We start from the raw sequence: 23,863 nt of genomic DNA on the forward strand, positions 1-23,863 counted from the left end.
AGAAATGAAATATGGACTTCTTTAACGTGTCAATACATCCATCTGCTTTTCTAGGGTACTCTGACAGCTATGGTCAGAGGGGACATTGAAGTCTATAGTTTGAGCGACCATTTTAGCTAAAGTTTTTACTGTGTTAGATTAAAGTCTCCTCTCCTTGAGAGAAAGAACGTATTATCTTGATGTTTTGAGAATACTCTCCTGTTTATAGTTAAAGCCCGGCCAAATCCAACCTTGTGGAAGCTGTGTGTCGGTGTGTGTGTTAGTATTCTTGCTTACAGGTTAAGGAGCCACTGGCATTATTGGAGATTGACTGAGTTGTTGTTCTGGACATGCTGGCGCCCAGCAACCCAAATCTGCGACCTGGAAGGTCACGACGTGCCTAACTTCAGGGTCTGAGTGTCAGCTGCATAATCTATGGATATGCTTCAGTCTATCTGTTTATGTGTGGAAAATTACTATGTTTATCTATTTCTTAGCCAAAGAGAATGATTCAACCTGTAAGCAATGACGTAGCTTAGACCTTGGTGTAGGATATAACTGCTGTGATCTTTGTAACTGTAAACGGGGCGGCCTACAAACTCTTTGTGAGTCTTGAAGCTGACTTCTGCTGCTGAAACCATAGATATCATATAATAAAGGCTAGATGTCTCGTCCGCGCTGCTGGCCAATGGAGGTTGACGTCCGCACACGGCGGCCATCTTGCCACAGGGAGCTCGCTCACTCGTAACATTGTGTTTTAATGGTGCATGTACTTTTAAATAACCATAACTTGCTAAATTTTCTACCGATTTTCAAACGGTTTGGTTTGTTATAAACATCAGAGATGTAGTTATGACACTGCATACATATGAATAATTATAATAATTATAACAATGGACTCTGAATTATAGCCACGTTAATAACGTTTGTAAGAAACCAAACCATTTGTAAATCCATCAAGATTTCAGCGAGATAAGAGGATTTGTGTTCGTGCTGATCACTCACCTTACTTCAGATACCACAGAGCACGCCAGAAAGCTTCCCTGTGGCAAGATGGCCGCTGGTTGATGCCGGAAGAGAATCCGCCTTAAGACATCTAGCCTTATATGGATATCTATGAATGAAACTGCAAACTATCTTCAGTAAAACTTTTCTTCATGACGAGCGAACATCCAGGTCATGAGATAAACTGGACCGTCTCTTTTAAAGGACTCTCATGCTAAATGAGGTCCATCAAAACATTTCTATTGATCATCTGATAAATTATTCAACAATGTAGGCAATGCTTGAAAACTTTTGCTAAATTAGCACGACTAAAGCCTTAAAAATACATTTGAGACAAATACTAAAAATAGTATTCAGGCATGCAGCAAAATATAGATGATTATATAAATTATATTCAAATTATATAATTACTAATACACTGCCTTTTTTTCCCTACCTACTCCATTAACACGTTTAACAACTTAAGAGTTAATGCATGTATTAGTATATAAGAAAATATTTTCATTATATTAGAAAATATATATTTTTATATTAATGCCATTTACAGTTAAAGTAGATCTGTTGTACTGTAGAAAATAGTAAGATATACACATCATATCATCTGAACAATCTATAGGCTCATACACAGAAAAAACAAAACAAAAACCAAAGAACATGCCACTGACTTGTTTCCTGAAAACAATCAATACTGAAATCAAGGGTCAAGAATCACCTACACCCACTCAGTCAGAGTGAGAGAGTTACTGTAAATGTGTTTATATTTGCAAATCCCTTGATCCCTTCTAATATTGTGTCTGAAAAGATCTTATCATTAAAATGTCAAGTAAATCTATTAAATGAGCAATTAAATGATACTTTTACTTGAGATTTCACACCATGATTAAGATTTTACCATGTTTGTTTTTCTGCCTGGGATCACTTATAATGTTAGTAACAATGTTTTGTAACACTGAATGCAGATTGGCAAGTGCGACAGGAAAAGCACAAGGATTGGCAAACTTTCCTATGTTATTGTGAGTTCTTCTGGTTTTTAAGAATAATAGTCTGTCTTTTCCTGATTACCCATTCTATGATGAGATGAGTGAAGTTTCTGACCTCTCAATTACTTTAGGTAAGGTGATTTGTTATTTGTTCAAATTTTTCATAATTTAGTTGTTTGATGATGCTGTTCAGTTAATGCAGGATAAAATTAATATTCTACAGCATGAGGACCTTTAATGGTCATAAATAACCCTCTTACAAGACAAGATAACTGAAGCAGAGCTGAGACCAGATAAAAAACAATCCCAACTATAATCAAAACATCTTGTCTGATTCTAAAATGTTGCCATAGCATGTAGCTACTACACATTCAACAATTCAACCAGCTCACTATAACTTGTTTTCATCACTTTTATTAATCATATGCATTGTGAATTGAACAGTCATGTTCTCAAGAGACGTGTCCAAAAACTGATGAGAATTTGGGTTGTTGTTCTAATTTGGGATGATATTGGAAATAATTTTGCACAGGATAAAGAATAAACATTATAATATTATGCATTAGAGTGTTCAAACATCTTTATCCGAGCTGAACTATGAGGTGATGCACTTCAGCAGCTTCATTCACAGTGAAAGGAGTACTCGGCCTCTGACTGATCACCTGAAGGAAAAGAAAGATGTTCACATTCATACAACAATGGAAACCTGTACATGGAATAAATCTGAATAAACAATGTGCATCGCATGATCAAAACATTCAACACATGCATTTTAAATCTTACTTTTTTGGTAGTAATCGTACACTTTGACCACAGCTGGCTTGAGATTCTTCACTGGAAGAATCTGTTTCATTTGTATCTGGTAATTCATTGGAATATTTTGTGGGATCTGCAGGAGGAAACAAACACATTAGTCATGGACATTATCGATAAAAGTTTTATGGATCGACCTAATTAAAATAATATGAATGTTGCTGTTCTCTCACCTCCTTCAAATACACAATGACATGATCATCTTTAGAATCGACCCGTTCCACAAGTGGTACGTATGATCTGGAAGAACTTCCAAGCTGTGGGGAAAAGTGCTGGTTAATTTCTATATAGGGAATTCTAAAAATTGTACAAATTTTGTTATGAATCACTCAAACACACCATTGATGTATCAGCTGTGAATCCAGATAAGAGTTTAATATCCACAATGACCATGTTAGTCCTTTCCTGTAGACCATCGTATCTGGAAAAGAGCAAATGAAAAGGTTTGGTTCTTAAATGCCTCATAAATTAATAAATAAGCGAGAACAAAAGCCAGTCATTTACCAGACATGCAGAGTTTATCACTCAAATCACTCATAATGTGTCAATCATAAAACTGTTTTCTTGTTTCTCAAGTAAGTGTTTAGTGTTGCAGTTTTAACTACTGAGATATGCCTTTTCAGTTTATATTGCTTTTGTGTTTATTAAGATGTTAAAAATATTCAGTAAAGCCTTATTTGTTAGTTGATCTTATGTTATAATCTTTTGATTTGAATAAAAATTCTTACTTGACAGTGAAGTTCAAAATGAAATTTTGTCCCAATGTTTTGCAATCTCCCTCAATCTTAGCGTCAATGCTCAATGTTTTAGCTTCAGTAGGAGTGGGAATGTTGTAGAACTGAGCTATCTGAGAGAGTCAACACAAACAAAAATAAATGAATAAACCATTTCACAGCAGAATAACCACAATGCCAAGAGAGAAAGAGAGAGTGAGTAAATGAAGCTGAACACACTACAGACCTGCACCGACACACAGGTTGAGCCCTTCACTTCAATGCTGTATTTGGCTGGAACAGTCTGCAGCTGCTTCTCCTGGTACAGTAACTTGTTGTCCTGATTGACATCGAAGTGGTGAGTGTCTCCTGCTGACTGTACAGTCACTGTGCTGGAGCCGTCAGAGCTGAACACTTTGGTGGCGTACAAAGACAGAGCCTGAAGAGCCACCACTGTGTCCTGGGAAATAAATGTGTTCAGTAATGTCACTTTTACTCATTCACACCGCTAATAATGTGTTTGATTGGAGTAGTTTGAGTAACCTGTGTGGAGGAGAATCCTCCATAGGCATTCTGCTGCTTCACAAGCCAGCTGACAATCCTGTTAGCATAGCCCAGATCAGCTGTAGTGACTGAATCTGCAGAGAGAACAGCTAGCAGCACATATGAGCTGATCTCCACTGCCAGAGAATCAGAGTCATCAGCAGATGCAGACTGAGACCAGTGGAGATGAGACCCTTGAGGACAAAAGACACACGCATAACTCAATGATCATGACAAAAAAAAAAGCAAATAGTCCAGTCATAAAAGACAACAGAAATCATCAGAAACAAACCTCTTACCGTCTGAAATAGCAACATCCTCCAGTTTCTTGAAAAGCTGCTGTCGAGTGTCCGTGTCATTAGCCAGACTGAAAGTGTAGGCGAGCAGAGCAGTGGTGTAAATGTTTTTGACATCCTCAATGACGGACCTCAAGCATGACAAACCTTTACTGACGACAGGATCCTGTGACAAAAACAGAGAAACAGACACTGTGAGTGTAATTTTTCTATGAGTTTATACTGTGTTTCCTGAAGATGAACTTACTGTGACTGTTTCCAGTTCAAGCAATGATGCAGTAATGTAGGCAGTCATGGTCACATTATCATTCACTCCACCCTGGAATATATGAGAAATGAAGGATAAAAAAAGCAACACACTCAAACTAGGCTACTAAAGGAAAGTTCTGGTGTTTCTGATGTCAACAAGTGGATCTCTGAGCTGACGTGATTGACTGGGGGTCAATTTGTTCATTTGCATATTCATAGAACCACGTATGCTAAATGAGGCAAGGGTGTAGTTACATTCAAGCTATTTTAAGGCATGACAAATGTTTTTCCAAGGAAAACACATTTAACCCTCTACCACACGCATTATGATAGACCTATAGAAAAAAATATTTGACTCTTTGACTATTTAGAATGGCTTAACTTGAAGTGCTGTAAAAAAATGTTTAAAAAAATTGGAAAAAATATTGTTTTAAGGTACTTTATGATATGTTGCCATACGGCAACAACATACAATAGTGGAAATTTTTTTGAAAAAAATTGCCATTTAAATTTGAGTGGACCAACATTCCACAGGCCACAATCAACAACCTGATCAACTCTATGCGAAGGAGATGTGTTGCAATGCGTGAGGAAAATGGAGGTCACACCAAATACTGACTGGTTTCTGGGACAGCAACTACCGACAAGAGACCGCAGTCTGTCAAAAATCGCGCCACAGAAAAAAACTGCATGTCATGTGACTTAACCAAAGCACATCATTGGCTAAACTAAGGTCTTCTCATTCCAACAAAAAACACGAGAATGTTTTCTTAAAAAGACAATGGCAAGGAAATGAACACAAAGAGTATGTTCTTGTTGCCATATGGCAACACCATGCGGTAGAGGGTTAAATATGTAATTTTGGTGATTAAGAGTGAGTTTTATGAGATCAAATGATTGACTACAGGGGGACTTTAAAATATTACACTGCCATTGTTTTGTCTCAAGATGCACACCAGTAATGTTTTTTTAAGGCACGTTTAAAAAAGGTACTTAAATATCCTAATTTAACTAAGGCCTAATCCTGGCCTAATCTAAACCATGTCTGTGAAACCAGGCCTAAAATGTTTTTTTTTTTTAAAGCTTAAACATTTACAGGTCTAAGATTCCAAGTTTTCTAGATAGTTACTAGACCATTTCTAGGTGGCTGCTATTGTGTTCTAGATAGAGAGAGAGATAGAGAGATATAGATAGACAGAAGTTGACAGACCTTCATTCTGTTGTTGAACAGTCTTCCCTGTTGGATAAAACAGCCGTCTGAATCCCGTCTACTTATTAACCAGTTTTTTGCACCCCGAATAATTTTTGGATCAATAAATATGTATTTCTGTGCTCTGCCAAAAGACCTCAGCACAAAGGCAGTCAACCTGGTGGTGTGGAAGATATAATAAAAAAAAATGTCATCAGGTGTTTCATCCATCATACATTTCAAAACAAATTATTTGAACCGAGAGACACATTTTTAAATGTGTTTTTTTTTTTGTACCATACTCTTGGGTTTATTGCAGATTACCTTGATATTTCTGTTTAACAAAAGTGTAATTGAAAATATATTTACCATGTATTCCCATCACCATAACCAAATGTGCTGTATGATCCATCAGAATGCTTGTAGTTCATTTGTCTCTGGTATCCTGTTTAGTGTGATAATGGTTAACACTTCAATGGTTTGTTTGGGTTGATTCAATGTGTCTGATTATTCAACTTTACTGAATGACTTTCAGGTGTGTTGAAAAATGCATAATTTGGTATTTTCTTGACATGATTTATGTCTCTCACCGCTCTTCAGGAAGCCTGTGGCTCTCTCTCGGATGGCTGAGGTGAGCTGCTCTGTGTTCTCCAGATACTGCAGAATGTAAATATTGGGAGAAAGAACAGCCATGTTTTGCTCTCCACAGCCGTACGGCATCCGTAATAATCCGTGAAGATTCCTCAGTGCACGACCCAATATGTCTCCTATAAACCATACACAAATAAAACTCACATTTTATAAGTCCAAACCCAATCTCCTCATATATGCTTGTATTTGTAAATGTTACCAATGACTGAAACAGAGGATCTGGCTGATCCCTCTATCACATCTTTAGGGAGAGTCAGAGCCACTTCCTCTGAGAGACTGTCACCTACTGTATGAACCATAGAGACAGAAATAAAATTAACATTCTAATACCATCTGTGAAGTCCAAATTATTGTGATTCAAGCACTTTGGAAAAGGGGGAGAAAATAGCCCAAATTTCCAAATTTGCACACCTGAACAACTAAACTTGTTGCATAAAAGTTGTCATGAAAGCCTGACAAATTTCTGCTTTCTCAATTTAAATGTCAGAGACATATAAGAATATTTTGGTTACTGTATATTTTAGCTCCTTCTATTGGTCTTCAAATATTGTGTGTCCTCAAAATGTCCTCTATGCAATGTGTACTAATTTTCATGAAGTTAGAGTTTATGTTTATAAGATAAAGAGCCAATTAGTCTTTTATATGGCAAACATATTGACAGCCAAAATTCTTTGAGCAACTTTTTGTCAGTTAAAAAATCTTCACCGCTTGATCTCTCCAAAAATGAACAAAAGCAAAAGGGTTCTAATATTATTGGTGCTTATACACCAAAATATATAAAATATTTGCAGACTAACCCTTTGGACACAATAACCAGCTTTGAGTCTCTGTCTTTTCAGTTCCTTCCGCCTGCAGCATAAAACAATCACATCAACACATCTTTTTGACATAAGCAGCATTAGGATAAAGGGTAAATAACATCTAAGAGACAGTTGACGTGCGCTGACCTGTACAAGCAGACTTCGTGTGACCGTGTCAATGCGTCCTCTCTCTGGGACGCTCACAATCTCGTTGTCACACATAGTCTGGGACGCCTCTGCCTCTGCACTGACAGTAATATTTAAGACTCCTAAAACATAAAAAGAAATATACGTGAAGATACAACAGACACAAACACTGAGAAACAATGAGTCATACTGGAAAACTCACCAAGAACAGATGGAGTGAGGATCCATTTAAAGGTTTTTCCTCCATTAGCACATAGACAGGATGAATACTGATCATCAGAGGAGGCTTTGAGAGTGTAGTCTGAGGACGGAGCTGGAGTCACTTTAACCTGTCAATCAACCTCACATGATTAAAGGCATATTTGATATGATTTGATTAGAATGAGTCTGAAATCTCACCATGATGCACTTGGACAGATAGTTGAAGACAGTGGCCTTCAGCTCAAAGATCTCCCCACGGATGATGGAGTAAGGCAGAGAGAGCTCCAGGAAGAAGGGCTGGAAAACTGTCAGCTGAGCAGGAGGAGCGAGACCCAGACCTTCAGAGGACAGACAGAAGACCTCCGTCTCCCAAGTGGTGATGGTGTCAGGAACCGTGACAGGAACCTGAGCTGATCCAGAGTCCCTGTGGAGGAATTACAACAATAGGCATATTTGATTCTGACTCTGGTATCTGGTATTTTCTGTCCTGTGGGTGTGAGGGGAGATGATGTATTAAAGAAAAGTAATAAGATAAATATGATGTTAAATGTACTGATTACGCTTCACATACCCCACTTCAGCAAGTTCCCAGATCCACGTTTCTGGAAAGAAGGTCCGAATCGTCACTGCTGGAGAATTTCTGTCATTTCCACTAAAACTAGCCCCTCCCCAAGCAACACCTTGATACATAAATTGAAAAAAAGTTACATTTTGTAGTTTTAAGTGATATGTATGTGAAAAGCAAAATAACCAAGTCTATATAAAGTCATAAGTGAACAGAAAATGGATGGCAGATCATCATTTTAATACACATTGCTATTTTCATAAACAGGTTTATTTTGTGTTGTCAGGGTATTTTTATTTTACAAAATTTGTTTTACAAATGGTTAAGTTTTATAGTTAGAGTTTTTGTTACCAATGATAACACTGATTCAAAGTTAGCTAATTTCCTATAAATACATCAATACAATTGTGGAATTGTACGATTTCACAATTTCACAAATTGAACATATATGTATATATACATATATACACTCACCTAAAGGATTATTAGGAACACCTGTTCAAATTTCTCATTAATGCAATTATCTAATCAACCAATCACATGGCAGTTGCTTCAATGCATTTAGGGGTGTGGTCCTGGTCAAGACAATCTCCTGAACTCCAAACTGAATGTCAGAATGGGAAAGAAAGGTGATTTAAGCAATTTTGAGCGTGGCATGGTTGTTGGTGCCAGACGGGCCGGTCTGAGTATTTCACAATCTGCTCAGTTACTGGGATTTTCACGCACAACCATTTCTAGGGTTTACAAAGAATGGTGTGAAAAGGGAAAAACATCCAGTATGCGGCAGTCCTGTGGGCGAAAATGCCTTGTTGATGCTAGAGGTCAGAGGAGAATGGGCCGACTGATTCCAGCTGATAGAAGAGCAACTTTGACTGAAATAATCACTCGTTACAACCGAGGTATGCAGCAAAGCATTTGTGAAGCCACAACACGCACAACCTTGAGGCGGATGGGATACAACAGCAGAAGACCCCACCGGGTACCACTCATCTCCACTACAAATAGGAAAAAGAGGCTACAATTTGCACGAGCTCACCAAAATTGGACAGTTGAAGACTGGAAAATTGAACAGGTGTTCCTAATAATCCTTTAGGTGAGTGTATACATATATATGTTTTTTTTTTTTTTTTTTACATTTCAAAATAAGCACCTACATATTAAAATATTACAGTTTGGATTGTGATATCAGTACATGTACCTATATCATGGTATCGGTGATACATCAAGCCTCTGTATGACAGACACTGAGGCACTCGCACAACCAAATTTGTTGCCATCTTCAATCCCACTCTCTGTCAAATGATAATAATGACAAAATGATAAAATGATAAAAGTCGTGAAAATACAAATTACTTTTTATTGTCAGTATAACCAAGGATGCTTTTTATGCATTTAATTGCACATGTGCAGTATATACTTGCCCAATCATTATCTAGTGCACTGCCACACATATACTGTAATCCACCTGTTACCTTTAAAGGTCCCGTTCTTCGTGATCCCATGTTTCAAACTTTAGTTAGTGTGTAATGTTGTTGTTAGAGTATAAATAATATCTGTAAAATTATAAAGCTCAAAGTTCAATGCCAAGCGAGATATTTTATTTAACAGAAGTCGCCTACATCGAACGGCCCGTTTGGACTACATCCCTCTACTTCCTTCTTTAATGACGTCAGTAGAACAGTTTTTTGACTAACCTCCGCCCACAGGAATGCTCCCTCAACTCTACCGAAATTCGTGTATGTACTTGCGCACTTCTTATAACTTACTGTGTTTACTCAGCTCTTACGGTGATTTTCTGAAGTAAAACTGACGCTTCATCTTTTGTGTGATGTACAATAAACTTTATTAAACTCATCAGTGTTGAGTTTGATCATCATTCGGACCTGGTCCGAAACAGCAGACTTGTAGGCTATTAATAAATAATGGATACATACAAGCAGATGACAAATACGTTATAATAACCGTAATTAAACTACTAAACTATACCTGTTCCATCTCTGTACAGCACTCTGACTCTGTAGGCATTATTGTCCGACTCGAAATGAACACCGTTACTGAGAGTTTCTGATATTACCATCATTCCGTGAGATGAAATTGTCCTGACAGACTGAGCGCGAGCTCATGAAGCTCCGCCCCCTGGGTCGTCCAGCAGCAGCTTATTTGCATTTAAAGGGCACACACTAAAACAGCGCGTTTTTCTGAGCCCCAAAAACTGACAATTTAAACATGCTGTAAAAAATGATCTGTTGGGTATTTTGAGCTGAAACTTCACATACACACTCTGGGGATATCAGAGACTTATTTTACAGTTTGTGAAAAGGGGCATAATACGGGACCTTTAAGGATTCATAGGCGTTGTCTGTCGGCACAGCTCGACGGGGTCTCACATGCAGACACTCCCGCTCATCTTCAACAGTATAAGGATAATCTGACCCCGACTGCACTGGCAGCAAGTTGAAGACCTGTGACGGGATGACATTCACACACTATCAGTATATCTAAATAATTAATTTATTTTTCAACAAAAGTTTAATTCCATTTTGGTGAGAAAGAATGAAGATTAATGTTAAATCTCCTGAGATTGGGATGTCATCTTAAACACTGATGGATCATGGCAGTAATATCTAATGTATGTTCCCTTTCGTGGTCACCACGAGTTACACCGTGACAACGAATGGGGTTTCGCTTAGAAAGCCTCTCACCTTCGAGAATACAAAATGAGCCAATGGCAAGAAAACATGCAGTTATGTTTTCGCTTCGGAGCCATGAGTTTTCTTCACTCCCACAAGCCATTCTGAATTATCTTCACTCTACGAGACGAGTGGCTCCCCAGTGTGTTGGTGCAACGGTGCGTTGCTGCAACATTGCCTGCTGCTGGTCTGTGCAGTGATCTGCCGACAGTGTGTGTGCTTCTCCCTGGGCGCTTCACGCTGCACGTGGCACGTCTTTTTCAAGACGGCTCGCCTGTATGTTTTCTGGATGTGGGTGCGTGATTCATCTGCCTAACGGTCACGAGCGCTGTTTGGCGTGTTGTCATGGATGAGTCATGTTTTCTTTGCGGGAACATGACCATCGCGATGTTTAGATCGAGACTCAATGATCTCCGTGTGGGTAGAGTCCCCTCTGCCACACCCCAATCTATCTCTTCCTCGAGAGGGGATACACTTTGGCTGGTGGCCAGGGTGATCTGAGGGTTATGGTGTGGCACAATAACCATCGAGTCATTCCTCGGGCCACGTCCAGAGCTGACGGCCATGCTGAAGCAGCGGTTGGAGTGTCACGGCCCTCCCCCGAGCGCTGTAGGCAGGACGATTGGATCCTGGGCGCGTCGCGTGCTGCATGTGCCTTTCTTCCTGCATCAGGATGCCTCATGGTTGCGAGAGTTCCCGCAGGCGTCCTCCGCCTTCACTGCCCTCATGGTCTGGTCTGGCGATGTCCACAAGTGTTGGCCAGGAATGGGCTCAGCCAGGTTGATGTCAGGGAGTCTGAGAACTCGTTTTCTCAGCTTCCCCATGTCCCAGGCTGGGCTCTTTGGTGGTGTGGTTGAGGACTGCGCCCAACAGTCTTCAACCCCCCCAGAAGCAGACTGAGGCCCTTCTGCACCGTGCGGTTTCCTTAGTCTGCTTCCCACTGAGGTCACCTCCCTGCGGCTCCGGAGGTCGCAGGAGGGCGGCACCGCCCGTCTCCGCCCCTTAGCCGGTCACGCCAGGCTAAGCAGGACTCCTGAGACGGGTAGCTTGGAGTTAGGGCTCAGTTCTTCTCAGGAGCTGGTAGCAGGACCACTCCTTCCTCTGGTAGAGAATCTTTTTTCTAAGAACTGATGCCCCTTCCTCTAACCCGCAAGAGGCTGTGGATGGCAGTGTGCGATGCCATCCTCGCCACTCTCATCCCCCTCTGTCGCCAGACCCCTGTCAGAGCAGGCCCCCGTGGAACGCTGGTCCTTCCCTGGCCTACTCTGTCAGGACGCGGCTTATGACCGTGCCCCCACACCAGGACGCTATGCCTCCCTTGTCTGGGCCGGTCATTCCGCTTCACTGCCCCACGAGGGTATGTCTGTGGTTCACACGACCCCACTGGCTAGAGCTTCCAAACCTGTCCCGCTGGGTCGTGAGAACCATCAGGCTTGGCTATTAGATTCAGTTCGCACAATCTCCTCCGCACTACCTGGGAGTCCGTTACACTATGGTGGGTGGCAATGCCCCTGTCATGCATGCAGAGGTGCGATCAAGATTGTCCCTCCAGCCGAAATGAAGTCCGTGTTCTCCAGCCCCTACTTCATTGTACAGAAGAAGACCGATGGGTCACGGCCAATCCTGGACCTGCGCGTCTTGAACCGATCCCTTCACTGGCTTCCATTCAAGATGCTCACGGCCAAACGCATTTTTGAATGTGTGCGACACACATTCAAAAATGCGGTCCTCGACACAGACCGTTCCTACAGTTTGCTTTACATGGTTCTCCCATTCGGGCTAGCCCTGTCTCCTCGCGTCTTCACGAAAGTCGTCGAGGTAGCCCTTGTGCCACTACGGCAACACAGGATTCGCATCCTGAACTCTCTCGACGACTGGCTGATCCTAGCTCACTCTCGAGACCAGGTTTGCGAACACAGGGACCTTGTGCTCCGGCACCTAGCCCGTCTGGGCCTTCGGGTCAACTGGGAGAAGAGCAAACTTTGCCCCGTGCAAAGGATCTCTTTTCTCGGTATGGAAATCGACTCGGTCGCCATGTGTGCGCAGCTTACGAACGAGTGCGCGCAGTCACTGCTGACTTGTCTGAGACAGTTCGAGGGCAAGAGTGCGGTTCCTTTGAAGTTATTTCAGAGGCTCCTGGGGCATATGGCATCCGCATCCACAGCCGCAGCAACGCCGCTCGGATTGCTTAATATGAGAGACCGCTCTGATCAGCTCTGGCTTTGCGATCGAGTCCCGAGGTGGACATGGCTACAAGGCACGCTCCGAGTACCAGTTACTCCGACCTGCCGTCAGACCTTTACCCTGTGGACGAACCTCAGCTTTCTACGGGCCAGAGTGCCCTTAGAACGAGTTTCCAGGCATTTGTTGTCTCAACAGATGCCTCCACCACCGGCTGGGGCGCCATGTGCAATGGACATGCTGCCTGGACAGGACCCCAGCGCCTTTGGCATGTCAATTGCCTCGAGTTGCTGGCGGTACGTCTGGCTCTGCACCACTTCCGTGCGTTTCTCAAGAACCAGCACGTACTAATGTGATCAGACAATACTGCGACAGTAGCATACATCAACCGACAAGGTGGTCTACGCTCCCGTCATATGTCGCAAATCACCTGCCACCTCCTCCTATGGAGTCAGAAGCATCTGAGGTCGCTTCGAGCAATTTATGATCTCGGCACGGACGCACTGGCGCACAGCTGGCCGTGGGGCCTCCGCAAGTATGCGTTTCCCCCAGTGAGCCTTATTGCACAGACCCTGTCCAAGATCAGGGAGGACGAGTAGCAGGTCATTTTGGTTGCGCCTCATTGGCCCATCCAGACCTGGTTCTCTGAATTAGTACTTCTCGCGACAACACCTCCCAGGCCAATTCCTCTGAGGAAGGACCTCCTTTCTCAGAGATGGGGCACCCTATGGCACACTCGTCCTGATCTTTGGAACCTCCACGTGTGGCTCCTGGACGGGACGAGGCAGGTTTGAGTACCCTACCACCAGCGGTGGTGGCTACCATCACTTCCGCTAGAGCATCGTCCACGAGACATGCCTACGCGTTGAAGTGGAACCTCTTCATCACCTGGTGCTCTTCTCGCTGAGAAGACCCCAGAAAATGCCAGATCAGTGTCGTGCTTTCCTTCCTGCAAGAAGGGTTGGAGCGAAGGCCGTCTCCCTCCACCCTGAAAGTGTATGTTGCCGCTATCGCCGCACATCACGATGCAGTCGAAGGTAAGTCCGTGGGAAAGCACATGTCATCAGGTTCCTGAGAGGAGCAAGGAGACTGAATCCTCCTCGCCCTCCTCTCATACCCTCTTGGGACCTCTCAGTGGTTTTAACTGCCCTGCAGAGTGCTCCCTTCGAGCCTCAGCAATCAGTGGAGCTTAAGTTCCTGTCAATGAAGACAGCGCTCCTGGTTGCATTGGCCTCCATCAAGAGGGTAAGGGACCTGCAGGCATTTTTGGTTGACGAAGCGTGCCTGGAATTCGGGCCGGCCTACTCTCACGTGATCCTGAGGGATCCTGCTTCCCAGTGTACATTGGTATTCCTGTGATAAGTAGGAGTCCTTCGTCCGTGCCAGTATCACGACAGGGAGCTCAGACAGCCGAGGTGGTGTGATTAGACTGGGGACCCCATTTGTCGTTACAACGTAACATCTCCGTTCCCTACTCAGGGAACGAGGGTTACATATGTAACCGAGACGTTATCACTAGATTCACACTGTAGATTCCCACTTTGAAGACGCAATTAATCAATACTGAATCTTAAAGCATCTACACCTTGTCAGCATCCAGACGTTTTCCTGACTTCAGGATCAGGACGCTCTGATCTACAGCACTGAGGCCACACAGTGAACCAGGCTGAGCTGAGAGCTGGAGAGTGTTTTTCTCACCAGGAACCGCTTTAGCAGGAGAAAACTGCAGAGACACCTATGAAATACAGTGAATAGGATTTCTTTTAAAATTGAGTCAGCAATACAGTTTAAAGAGGCTCATTTCTAAAGCTACAATACATACCTTGTTTTTGAAACACTTTTCAATGTCGAAATTTTTGCTACTAGCAACAACATTTTCACTGGGCAGAACACAGTATGCCAGAATCTGCAGTACAGGAGCCAGATCTAAACCAACAGACAGTTTGAACGACATTATGCCACTTGCTCCATTAGAAGACTTCACTTCAATCTTCTCATATCCATGATGAACGATCACTCCTCTGGACAAGACCTGAAACAGACAGATGACACTCTAATAACAAACTGACTAGTGCAGCCAAATAATACTGTTAAACAAAAACATCTCTGTAATAATATAAATACTGCCGATGTTCTCACCATATAGACAATGTCCGTTTTGAAGTCTTCAGCAGTCTCTCCAATAAAATAATACTTTATGGTGGCTGTAAACTCAGAGCCACACTTTAATGGTTGCTCAGTATTCTCTATAATCAATTCACTTAGTGTTGGGGTGTATGGAGTGGCAGGCTGGAAGAGCTGAACTGGTTGTATACCCACAGAGATGTAAGGCTTGTTGTGGCCATAATAACGGCCTTCTTGAGAGACACTTGCCTGATAATAAAGAATCAGAAATAACTCATGTAACTGAACTCTTCAGGTAACACAAAACTAAGTGAACACAAATGATCTTACAATCAGATTAATATCACTTTTAGAATGACTGGATGTATTAAAAGAGAAGCTGGCCAGTCCATCGCTGTCTGTAGTGAGATTTAGGAGCAGTTTTGGGGACCAGATGTTACCCTCCATAAGATAAACCTCTTTGTTTTGAATTGGTGCACCTTTGAAATTTGAGAGTTTGATCTGTTGAAAATAAGAGTTTGAAGGAATAAATTAATGAATAATTCTGTACATCTCAATGGTGTTAAACTGAGATAAACTGATTTTAGATTTACTTTTCCTTCTATAATTGATCCTTGTTCATATGTTTTGGGCAGCTCAGTAAATGTAGCTTTGCCAATTTCATAAGTGAGAGTTACAGATTCAGATTTTGTCATGGTGATCTCTGAAAAACAGTAAAAACACCTAAATAAATATGTTAAAATAAAAGTAAAACATAAAAAATGAGAAGAAATGTAGGTAACGGGATCTGACCAAATCCTGCAGCTAACCTGTTCCTTCTTCTGTAACCATTGCCTCAACACGAAGAGAATTCTTCAGCCTATCCTTTAGTGTGGCGTTGTAAAAGACTGATGTTTCTAAGGTATGGATGGCACAGCCTGTCTTTTTTATCTAATTATAAGGAATGAACGCAAACATAGCAAGTGGTGTAATTGGATAATTGTAGGAAACATATTGTGCCATTATTTGTACAACGTTTCAACTCACATACCTCAATGGTTTCCTCTAAACACACTGGATTGATGTGGTGGGTCTGGTAGGACAATTTTTTACGGCACACTTTCACCCATGATTTACCAGGTACAGGCTGTCCATAAGTGTATCTGTGAAAAAGGTACAAGCAACTGATCTACAGCCCAGGGTTGAGTTAAGCAACTAATATATTAGGATGGGGGTTACAGTAAATATCTGACCCCAAAGTAAAAAGAAAGAAAGAATACAATTAACAATTAAATGAAAGTAACTTAATTGTGATAAGATTTTAAGAACACACTGCTCGCTTAATGCAGGAAGTAAAATAAACCACTTACTTTCCGCAAACCTCAATTATCAGTTCCTCTTCTTCAACACATACTTCATTTGGGCTTTTTACAGTAACTTCAAACTTAGGCAAAACTAGAAGTCAGAAGACAGAAATTAGAGTTATTAGTAGTCAAATTACATATTAATATACACACATGTTATTGAAATTCTTCCCATGCAACAATGCAAATCATTTGTTTTAATGACTTACCATATTTTTTCACCTCAAAATCATGTGAGATCATCCTGTCACCAATAAAAGCCTTCAGTTTGTACATGCCTCGACGGGCCTCTGGGTTTAATTCATAAGAACGCTGCAAAATCCACCTTGTTGAAGAAACATTTGTCCATTGACCAATCCGGTTACGTCGACTGTCCTGTTTAATACCAGCGACAGTGCAGATATTTAGTTACAGTCAGCTACACATATCCTGACCATCAATGAAGAAATGTATAATTAGCCTACTGAAAATACAATAATTGTAAAAATAAGTGTTAATAAGATTTAAAAGATGCTAGTTATGACTGCACAGAAGGTTTTGTGTTCTTACCTCAAGAACCACTGTACTATACTGTAAAAGAGCAAATAGTAATTAAAGAATAAAAACCCAAAATGTGTTTATTTATTAAACATGTATTAAAAAAATGCAAGAGAAAACGAGGGCGATAAAGATGTAAGAAAAACACATCAGACCTGCTGATCAAGGGGTGCAAAGTTTGTATCCATGGTAACAACTCTGAAGTTCACTGTAAAATAGAAATATGTATTTAAAAACTCCACTGTAAATGACCAAACTGTGTGTGAACGTAACTGTATTAAGGATCAAATGCAGGGCTGACAATATTCTGCTGCTGTGTGAACATGTCTTTTGAGCCAAATTAAACTGTCACAGCCCGATTTAGCTGTCATTTTACAAAATGTCTGACCAGTTTGCACCAGCTGACCAGTTAGAATCAAGTAGGCTCATACCAGACAGCTATTATCACATGTAAAGATCGATAGCAGGAGTGTCAAACTCCTGGAGGGCCACAGAGTTTAGTCCCAACCCTGCTTCAACACACAGACCTGTAGATTTCAGATAAACCTGAAAGACTTTATTAGCTGGATACCTGATCCTGACATTTAATTAAAGTTAAAGCTAAAATCTGTAGATTTCATATAAAATAAAGTCATATAGATATACTGATATCAAGTGATTTACATTATCAATTATTTGTAATTACAGTATGTAGGCTGAATATATGTTAAAATCAGAGGCGGACAGAGTACACAGCTTCATTACTTGAGTAAAAGTACAGATACCCCCCTTGCTAAATTTTACTCAAGTACAAGTAAAAGTACTACAGTCAGATGTCTACTTAAGTAAAAGTACTGAAGTACTTGTTTTTAAAAGTACTTGAGTATCAAGAGTACAAGAGTACATTTTCTAAATATTGCATTACTACTGCCACAGTGCTTACATTGGTAAACACAGCAAACACTTGCAGCGAAAACTATCATTAACTTGTTCAGAAAATTTAAATAGTCTGGCGAGGTGGGGCCACGGGTTGGCACATTCCCGGGATGGACCTGCTGCGTCTTCATCCATTGTTTCGTCCATGGTTTTGTCTCTTATCTAAATCTGACCATGGAGTTGACTTTGGCGGAAAGCTGAAGGTGATTGCTGATAGGCTGTCCCAATCAGTGGCGCCTGCACAATCCAATCACGTTTGAGAGGGAAACAACAAATTGAGGGTTTCCGAGATTTTTTTTTTTTTCCTTTTTTCTTTTTTTTTTTAGAAGAAGTAACGGGTACTCACGGTTATGGATAGAAATGTAGCGGAGTAAAGAGTACAATATTTCCCTCTCAATTGTACTTGAGTAAAGTCATGAGTACTCCCCAAAAATGATACTCGAGTAAAGTACAGATCCCTCAAAATTGTACTTAAGTACTGTACTCAAGTAAATGTACTCCGTTACTGTCCGGCTCTGGTTAAAATGTGAGGAGATTGTTTAAACACACACTACAGTGTCCAAAACTGTTTATTTCAAAGCTACTCATCCTTATCTGCTTTTGTAATATTTTCTTCTGCTCATCTTTTCTGTTTACAAGTTTGTTCATTCATTGAACTGTTTACTTTATTTTATCATCTTCTGGTTTGTGCAACATTTGTCATTTTTGACCTATACAGTATGGTACATCAGCTCATTGGGTAACACTTTAGAATACTGTTCCTTCATTAATGAATAATTACACAGGAACAAATGAGTAACGTATTATTAACATTCTAGTAACTACTATTAACTAACAAGAAACTCTGATTAACAAATTAGTAAGTAATAGCGCTCAGATGAATGTAGTAGTCCATTATAAGCTAATCAATAACTACTATTTTTTTCATTCCTCCCAGAGAACTACTATCTACAGGTTCATAATTAACATGAATAATGCATAATTTATAATAAAAGTAATGGTAACCCACTAGTAATGACTCAAGTATTACTACATGATTTTAAAGGAACTACTAATTATTTGGATCAGTATTCTAAAGTGAAAAACATGATAACTACCTAATATTGACTGAAGTCACTGTAAGCTTTTGAGATTTTTGTAAGATTTTGAATAGCAATTCCTTCCAATGGATTTGGTAACACTTTAGTCATTACTAGTGTGTTCCCATGATCTTCACTTTAGAATATTGATCCAAGTAATTAGTAGTTCCTTTAGAAAGATGTACACTGTAATAAAAAATCCTAATTTTACTGAAAATAACTGTGATTTTTTGACGATCATTTTCTTTAATTTTAAATTGTACTCAAAACACTGTAAAATTACAAATAATATCTGTACAATAAAAATTCAGCTGTTATTTTAGGTATTGTGACATTAATGACAAATTACAGTAATTCACATTTTTTATACAGAAAATTTATTGTATTTTTCATACAGTATTTTTTTCTGTTTTCTTAAATTACATAAAAATGTATGTAAAATTACAAATATAATCTGTAATTTAACAGAAACAAAACAGTTAAATGATAAAATGGTCAAATGACTGTCAGCCCCCCAAAAAACTGTAAAACATCCTAAATTAAATAAACTGAAAAACACTGTTATTTTGCAGGTATTTCCTGAATAATCACGATCATATTGCTTCATTGTAAAAAAAAATCATAAAAAAAGGGTCAAATGACTGGCAGCTGTGGTTGCCAAACAAAAACCATAAAATTAAAGTAAAATATTCTAATTTAAATAAACCGAAAAAACACTGTTATTTCACAGGTATTTCCTGCATTATTATGATCAAATACCTTCATTGTAAAAAAAATCTTTAAAAAAGGGTCAAATGACTGGCAGCTGCGGTTGCCAAACAAAAACCATAAAATTAAAGTAAATATGCTAATTTAAATAAAGTGTAAAAAACTTTAAAATAAATTTGATGTCACCATGATTGAGATCAGTGTCTGCTTTAGTTGGGCTCATGACCCTTGAGTTTTTAACTTTTGTTTTTCTCTGGCTGCTTTAACTGTGTATTTGATAAACATTTGTTATAGCAATAAATGCAGGAGAAAATATCAGATGATCTTGGTCATTCATTGATGATCTGATTCACTGATATGACAGTCAAATCTCTGAATATATTTACATAATATGTAGATGGAATTTAGCTTTATACAAAGTCTTTAATTAATGTCATAATTTTTCACATGACCCTTTAAATATTGTGGCATCAGTATTATAACAATATGAATTTTTAAATATATATTATACAGAAAAAGTTTTGAGCTGGTTAATTTTTTTAGTAGTATAGAGACATCAAGAATCAACATATGAATCTCAACAATGGTGACAACCAACAAAGCCTTTTTGTGACTTTATAGTAGTTCAGAGTTGATCAGATTTTTTTTTCATTGTCACCATTGTTGCGATTCATACGTTGATTCTTGATGTCTGAGTGAGTCTATATGATCCTGTCAAAACATTTTCTGTATAATGACTTGAAAATCTGAGTATCACAGCAGGATCTTCTATAGCAGTTTTATCATGCAAAATTAACAACTAATATTTAACGACTTAAATAGATATTACACTTCAGATGGTATCAATGATGGTATTATCACTAAAAAGCGACCAACATCATCTGATCTGAGTTTCTCTTGGATTCCTACCATAACTAATATGCATCAGAGACACAGTTAAAGCAGCCAGAGTAAAACTCATGTTATAAACTAAAAGGAAACAACTAAAGCAAATACTGATCTCCATCATGGTGACATCAAACTTTATTCTTTTCAATAAAACTTCAACTTCTAAACCTCTGTTAATTCTCAATAAGAATGTTAGTATGAAAGAAATAAAGTCTGGATTGTAATAAGTGAAGATGCTGAGATCCTGAGAGATCTGGTAGTGTTTAATGTTCTGTTGGGGTTTAAAGTGTTTCTGTATGGTGTGTTTCGTGTGTCACCATTGTATTGAAGAGTAGAATCTGTGCTTCAGTTCAGGATGAGCAGAGAAACACTGATGATATGCTGCATGTTGCTTTATTTAACAGACAGTAACTGTGTAGTTGCTGATGCAGTGACGTATAGTCACAGCAAATCATGCATGTAATTAACTGCATGTTTTTCAGTAAAAAATTCAGAAAATAAATGTGAAATAACTGTGTTTTAACTGTGTGTTTCTGTTAAAAAAGATTAATGAAGATTTCTGTAAAAGAATTTTGCACTTACTTAAATTAGGATATTTTTCATTAATTTTACGGTTTTTGTATGGCAACCATTGCTGACCGTCATTTGACTGTTTTTTTATGGGATTTTTTTACAGTGAAGGTGTTTGATCGTAATAATTCAGGAAATAGCTGTAAAATAACAGTGTTTTTCTGTAAAACATTTAAGGAAAATTTCTGTAAAAGTTTTTTGCACTTCATTTAAATTAGGATATTTTTCTTTATTTTTACGGTTTTTGTTTGGCAGCCGTAGCTGACAGTCATTGACCGTTTTTTTACGATTTTATTTTTTACAGTGTAGTAACACTTGATTCATTACTATCCAAAACCTTACAAAAGCCTTAAAAGCTTACAATGACTTCAGTCAATATTAGGTTGTTATCATGTTTTTCACTTTAGAATACTGATCCAAATAATTAGTAGTTATTTTAGAAGGATGTAGTAACACTTGATTCATTACTAATGGGCTACCATTACCTTATATTAAACATTGTGCATTATAAATATTTATTAACCTGTATATAGTAGTTCTTATAGTCTTCAGTGAGGTATGAAAAATAGTAGTTATTGATTAGCTAATAGTGAACTACCACATCCGACTGAGCACTATTACTTACTAATTCGTTAATCAGAGTTTCTTGTTAGTTAATAGTAGTTACTAGAGTGTTACTAATGCATTACTCATTTGTTCCTGTGTAGTTATTCATTAATGAAGGAACAGTATTCTAAAGTGTTACCGCTCATTGTATGATCATAACATGCTTTACTTAATGTATACAGTATGTGCATGAGGTTTAGCCTTTAAGACATTCAAAGCTCACCTGTCTGTCCTGGAATATATATAGGTTTATCAGTCTGGATAAAGGTCAGAGGATGGAAAGGCTTGAACATGACTTTTCTCTCTTCAGTCATCTTGAAAGTTTCTCCCTGTAGTTCGACCTTCATTTTCTGCATTGATTCTGCTTCGACCAGAGGAGCCTGATGAGAAATAACATACTTTATTTACAACCTGCCATCACAAAAACTAGATGTGTTATGGTGAAATATATTTGATAATAATTATCTTGTGCAGATTTTGATGGCTGACCTTGAAGTTAAAGCAGCGGTGAAACTCTTCCTCAGCTTCCTCCTGCAGCAGTAAAGTGCTCTGGTTACCATGAACCAGATGAATGGTCATGACAAGGCTTTCATTGGGCTTGAGAAGACTTGCACACAGTTTGGCCTCAGATCCAGACCCGATCACTGCAGGAAACGTCACCATGAAAGATCTGTCCAGAGAAAATGATCATACAACATTGCCTGAGTGGTTAGATACAAAAAAAACAAAAAAAACAATACAGTTGATTTGCTATTGATCAATTATATGAGAAGTGAGAATACAAGAGCAAACTGTGTATTTCAGTCTGGTGACTTAATTCATAACTTTTAATGTTTATTATTCAGAACAATATTACCCTTAAAATACACTGTAATTAATTATGAATGATCTTATACATGCCTCAAGTTGTCTTTTAAACAGCAAACCTCTGTGCAACATAGATCCGTTAAATCAATACAGGATAAATCATCAAGACTTACCTTACACAATAACTAATGGTATAAAAATGTATCACTTATAAAGCAAAACACTGCCTTCCTCAGCAGAAATTGTTAAAAACTTACGGCCCGGATGTTTGTCCATTGACACAGATCAGGAGGAAAGAGAGCAGAAGGAGCCCTTTCCAACAGCAGCTAATATTCAGAGTCATGATGACGAGCAATCATCTAGGTCATGAGATGAACTGGACCGTCTCTTTTAAAGGGACTCTCGTGCTAAAGGAGGTCCTTCAAAACATTTCTATTGATCATCTGATTAATGATTCAACCATGTAGGCAATGCTTGAAAACTTTTGCTAAATTAGCACTACTAAAGCCTTAAAAATACATTTGAGACAAATACTAAAAATAGTATTCAGGAATGCAGCAAATAGATGAAATTATATAATTACTAATACATTTATACTAAAACTTTTTTTTTTTTTTTACACAAAACTGAGTTCATACCTACTCCATTAACACATTTAACAACTTAAAAGTTAATGTATGTATGGTGCCATTGTATAAGAATAAATATATTTTTATATTAATTCCATTTGCAGTTAAAGTAGATCTATTGTACTGTAGAAAATAGTAAGATATACACATCATATCATCTGAACAAACTATAGCAGTGGTTCTCAACTCCAGTCCTCGGGACCCACTGCTCTGCACATTTTGTATGTCTCCCTTATTTAACACACCTGAATCAGATCATCAGCTCGTTAAGAGAGACTCCATGAACTGAACTGAGTGTGTCAGATAAGAGAGACATACAAAATGTGCAGAGCAGTGGGTCCCGAGGACTGGAGTTGAGAACCACTGAACTATAGGCTCATACACAGAAAAAACAAAACAAAAACAAAAAAACAGGTGTGATGGATTTTAATTAATCAACTATAATTAATCAACTAACATTTGTTTTTCTTGCAGGAACAACATTCATATGCTTTTAATGTGTCAAAACTCTTTGGGAAAAACTTGTGACTTGTGACTGTATGTGTTTAAATACAGAAAGGGGAAATGAAACTAGACAGTCTGTTAGAATCTTGTGATTAACAAATGAAGTAATCACAAGATCAGAGTTTGCTTTACCTAGCAACAGAGGGGTTTG

At 39.0% G+C, this 23,863-nt stretch overlaps 1 protein-coding gene across 2 annotated transcripts; it reads right to left on the reverse strand.

Annotated features, from left to right (window-relative positions):
* Positions 1-2,362: 2,362 nt before the first annotated feature.
* Positions 2,363-22,993, reverse strand: LOC311090909 (alpha-2-macroglobulin-like). 2 transcript variants are annotated; one of them, XM_084126543.1, is made up of 34 exons: positions 22,837-22,993; positions 22,262-22,442; positions 21,996-22,152; positions 17,162-17,214; positions 17,019-17,039; positions 16,679-16,844; positions 16,476-16,560; positions 16,157-16,268; positions 15,936-16,056; positions 15,720-15,829; positions 15,457-15,627; positions 15,142-15,375; positions 14,825-15,034; positions 14,588-14,737; positions 10,468-10,593; positions 9,330-9,423; positions 8,138-8,246; positions 7,765-7,990; positions 7,568-7,694; positions 7,366-7,487; positions 7,216-7,267; positions 6,618-6,701; positions 6,358-6,534; positions 6,137-6,212; positions 5,789-5,945; positions 4,577-4,648; positions 4,333-4,495; positions 4,034-4,227; positions 3,738-3,950; positions 3,506-3,624; positions 3,117-3,198; positions 2,951-3,034; positions 2,748-2,853; positions 2,363-2,626 (listed from the first exon to the last, which is right to left on the reverse strand). In XM_084126543.1, exons 1-34 carry the CDS (start codon positions 22,920-22,922, stop codon positions 2,586-2,588), a joined length of 4,281 nt encoding a protein of 1,426 aa, XP_083982669.1. In that variant the 5' UTR covers positions 22,923-22,993; the 3' UTR covers positions 2,363-2,585. The 2 variants fall into 2 exon arrangements, with proteins under 2 accessions (XP_083982669.1, XP_083982668.1); XM_084126542.1 differs by having other exon boundaries at positions 6,618-6,704.
* Positions 22,994-23,863: the final 870 nt, after the last annotated feature.

This window comes from Abramis brama (genome assembly GCF_963993115.1).
Source record: "Abramis brama genome assembly, chromosome: 10".
NCBI lineage: Eukaryota > Metazoa > Chordata > Actinopteri > Cypriniformes > Leuciscidae > Abramis > Abramis brama.

Coding starts and splice junctions, on each gene's coding strand:
- LOC311090909 (XM_084126542.1), bottom strand. CDS start 22,922: ATGACTCTGAATATTAGCTGCTGTTGGAAAGGGCTCCTTCTGCTCTCT. Junction 6,213..6,357: donor CACAGGCTTCCTGAAGAGCG/GTGAGAGACATA, acceptor CACACTAAACAG/GATACCAGAGACAAATGAAC. Junction 2,627..2,747: donor GTACGATTACTACCAAAAAA/GTAAGATTTAAA, acceptor CTTTTCCTTCAG/GTGATCAGTCAGAGGCCGAG.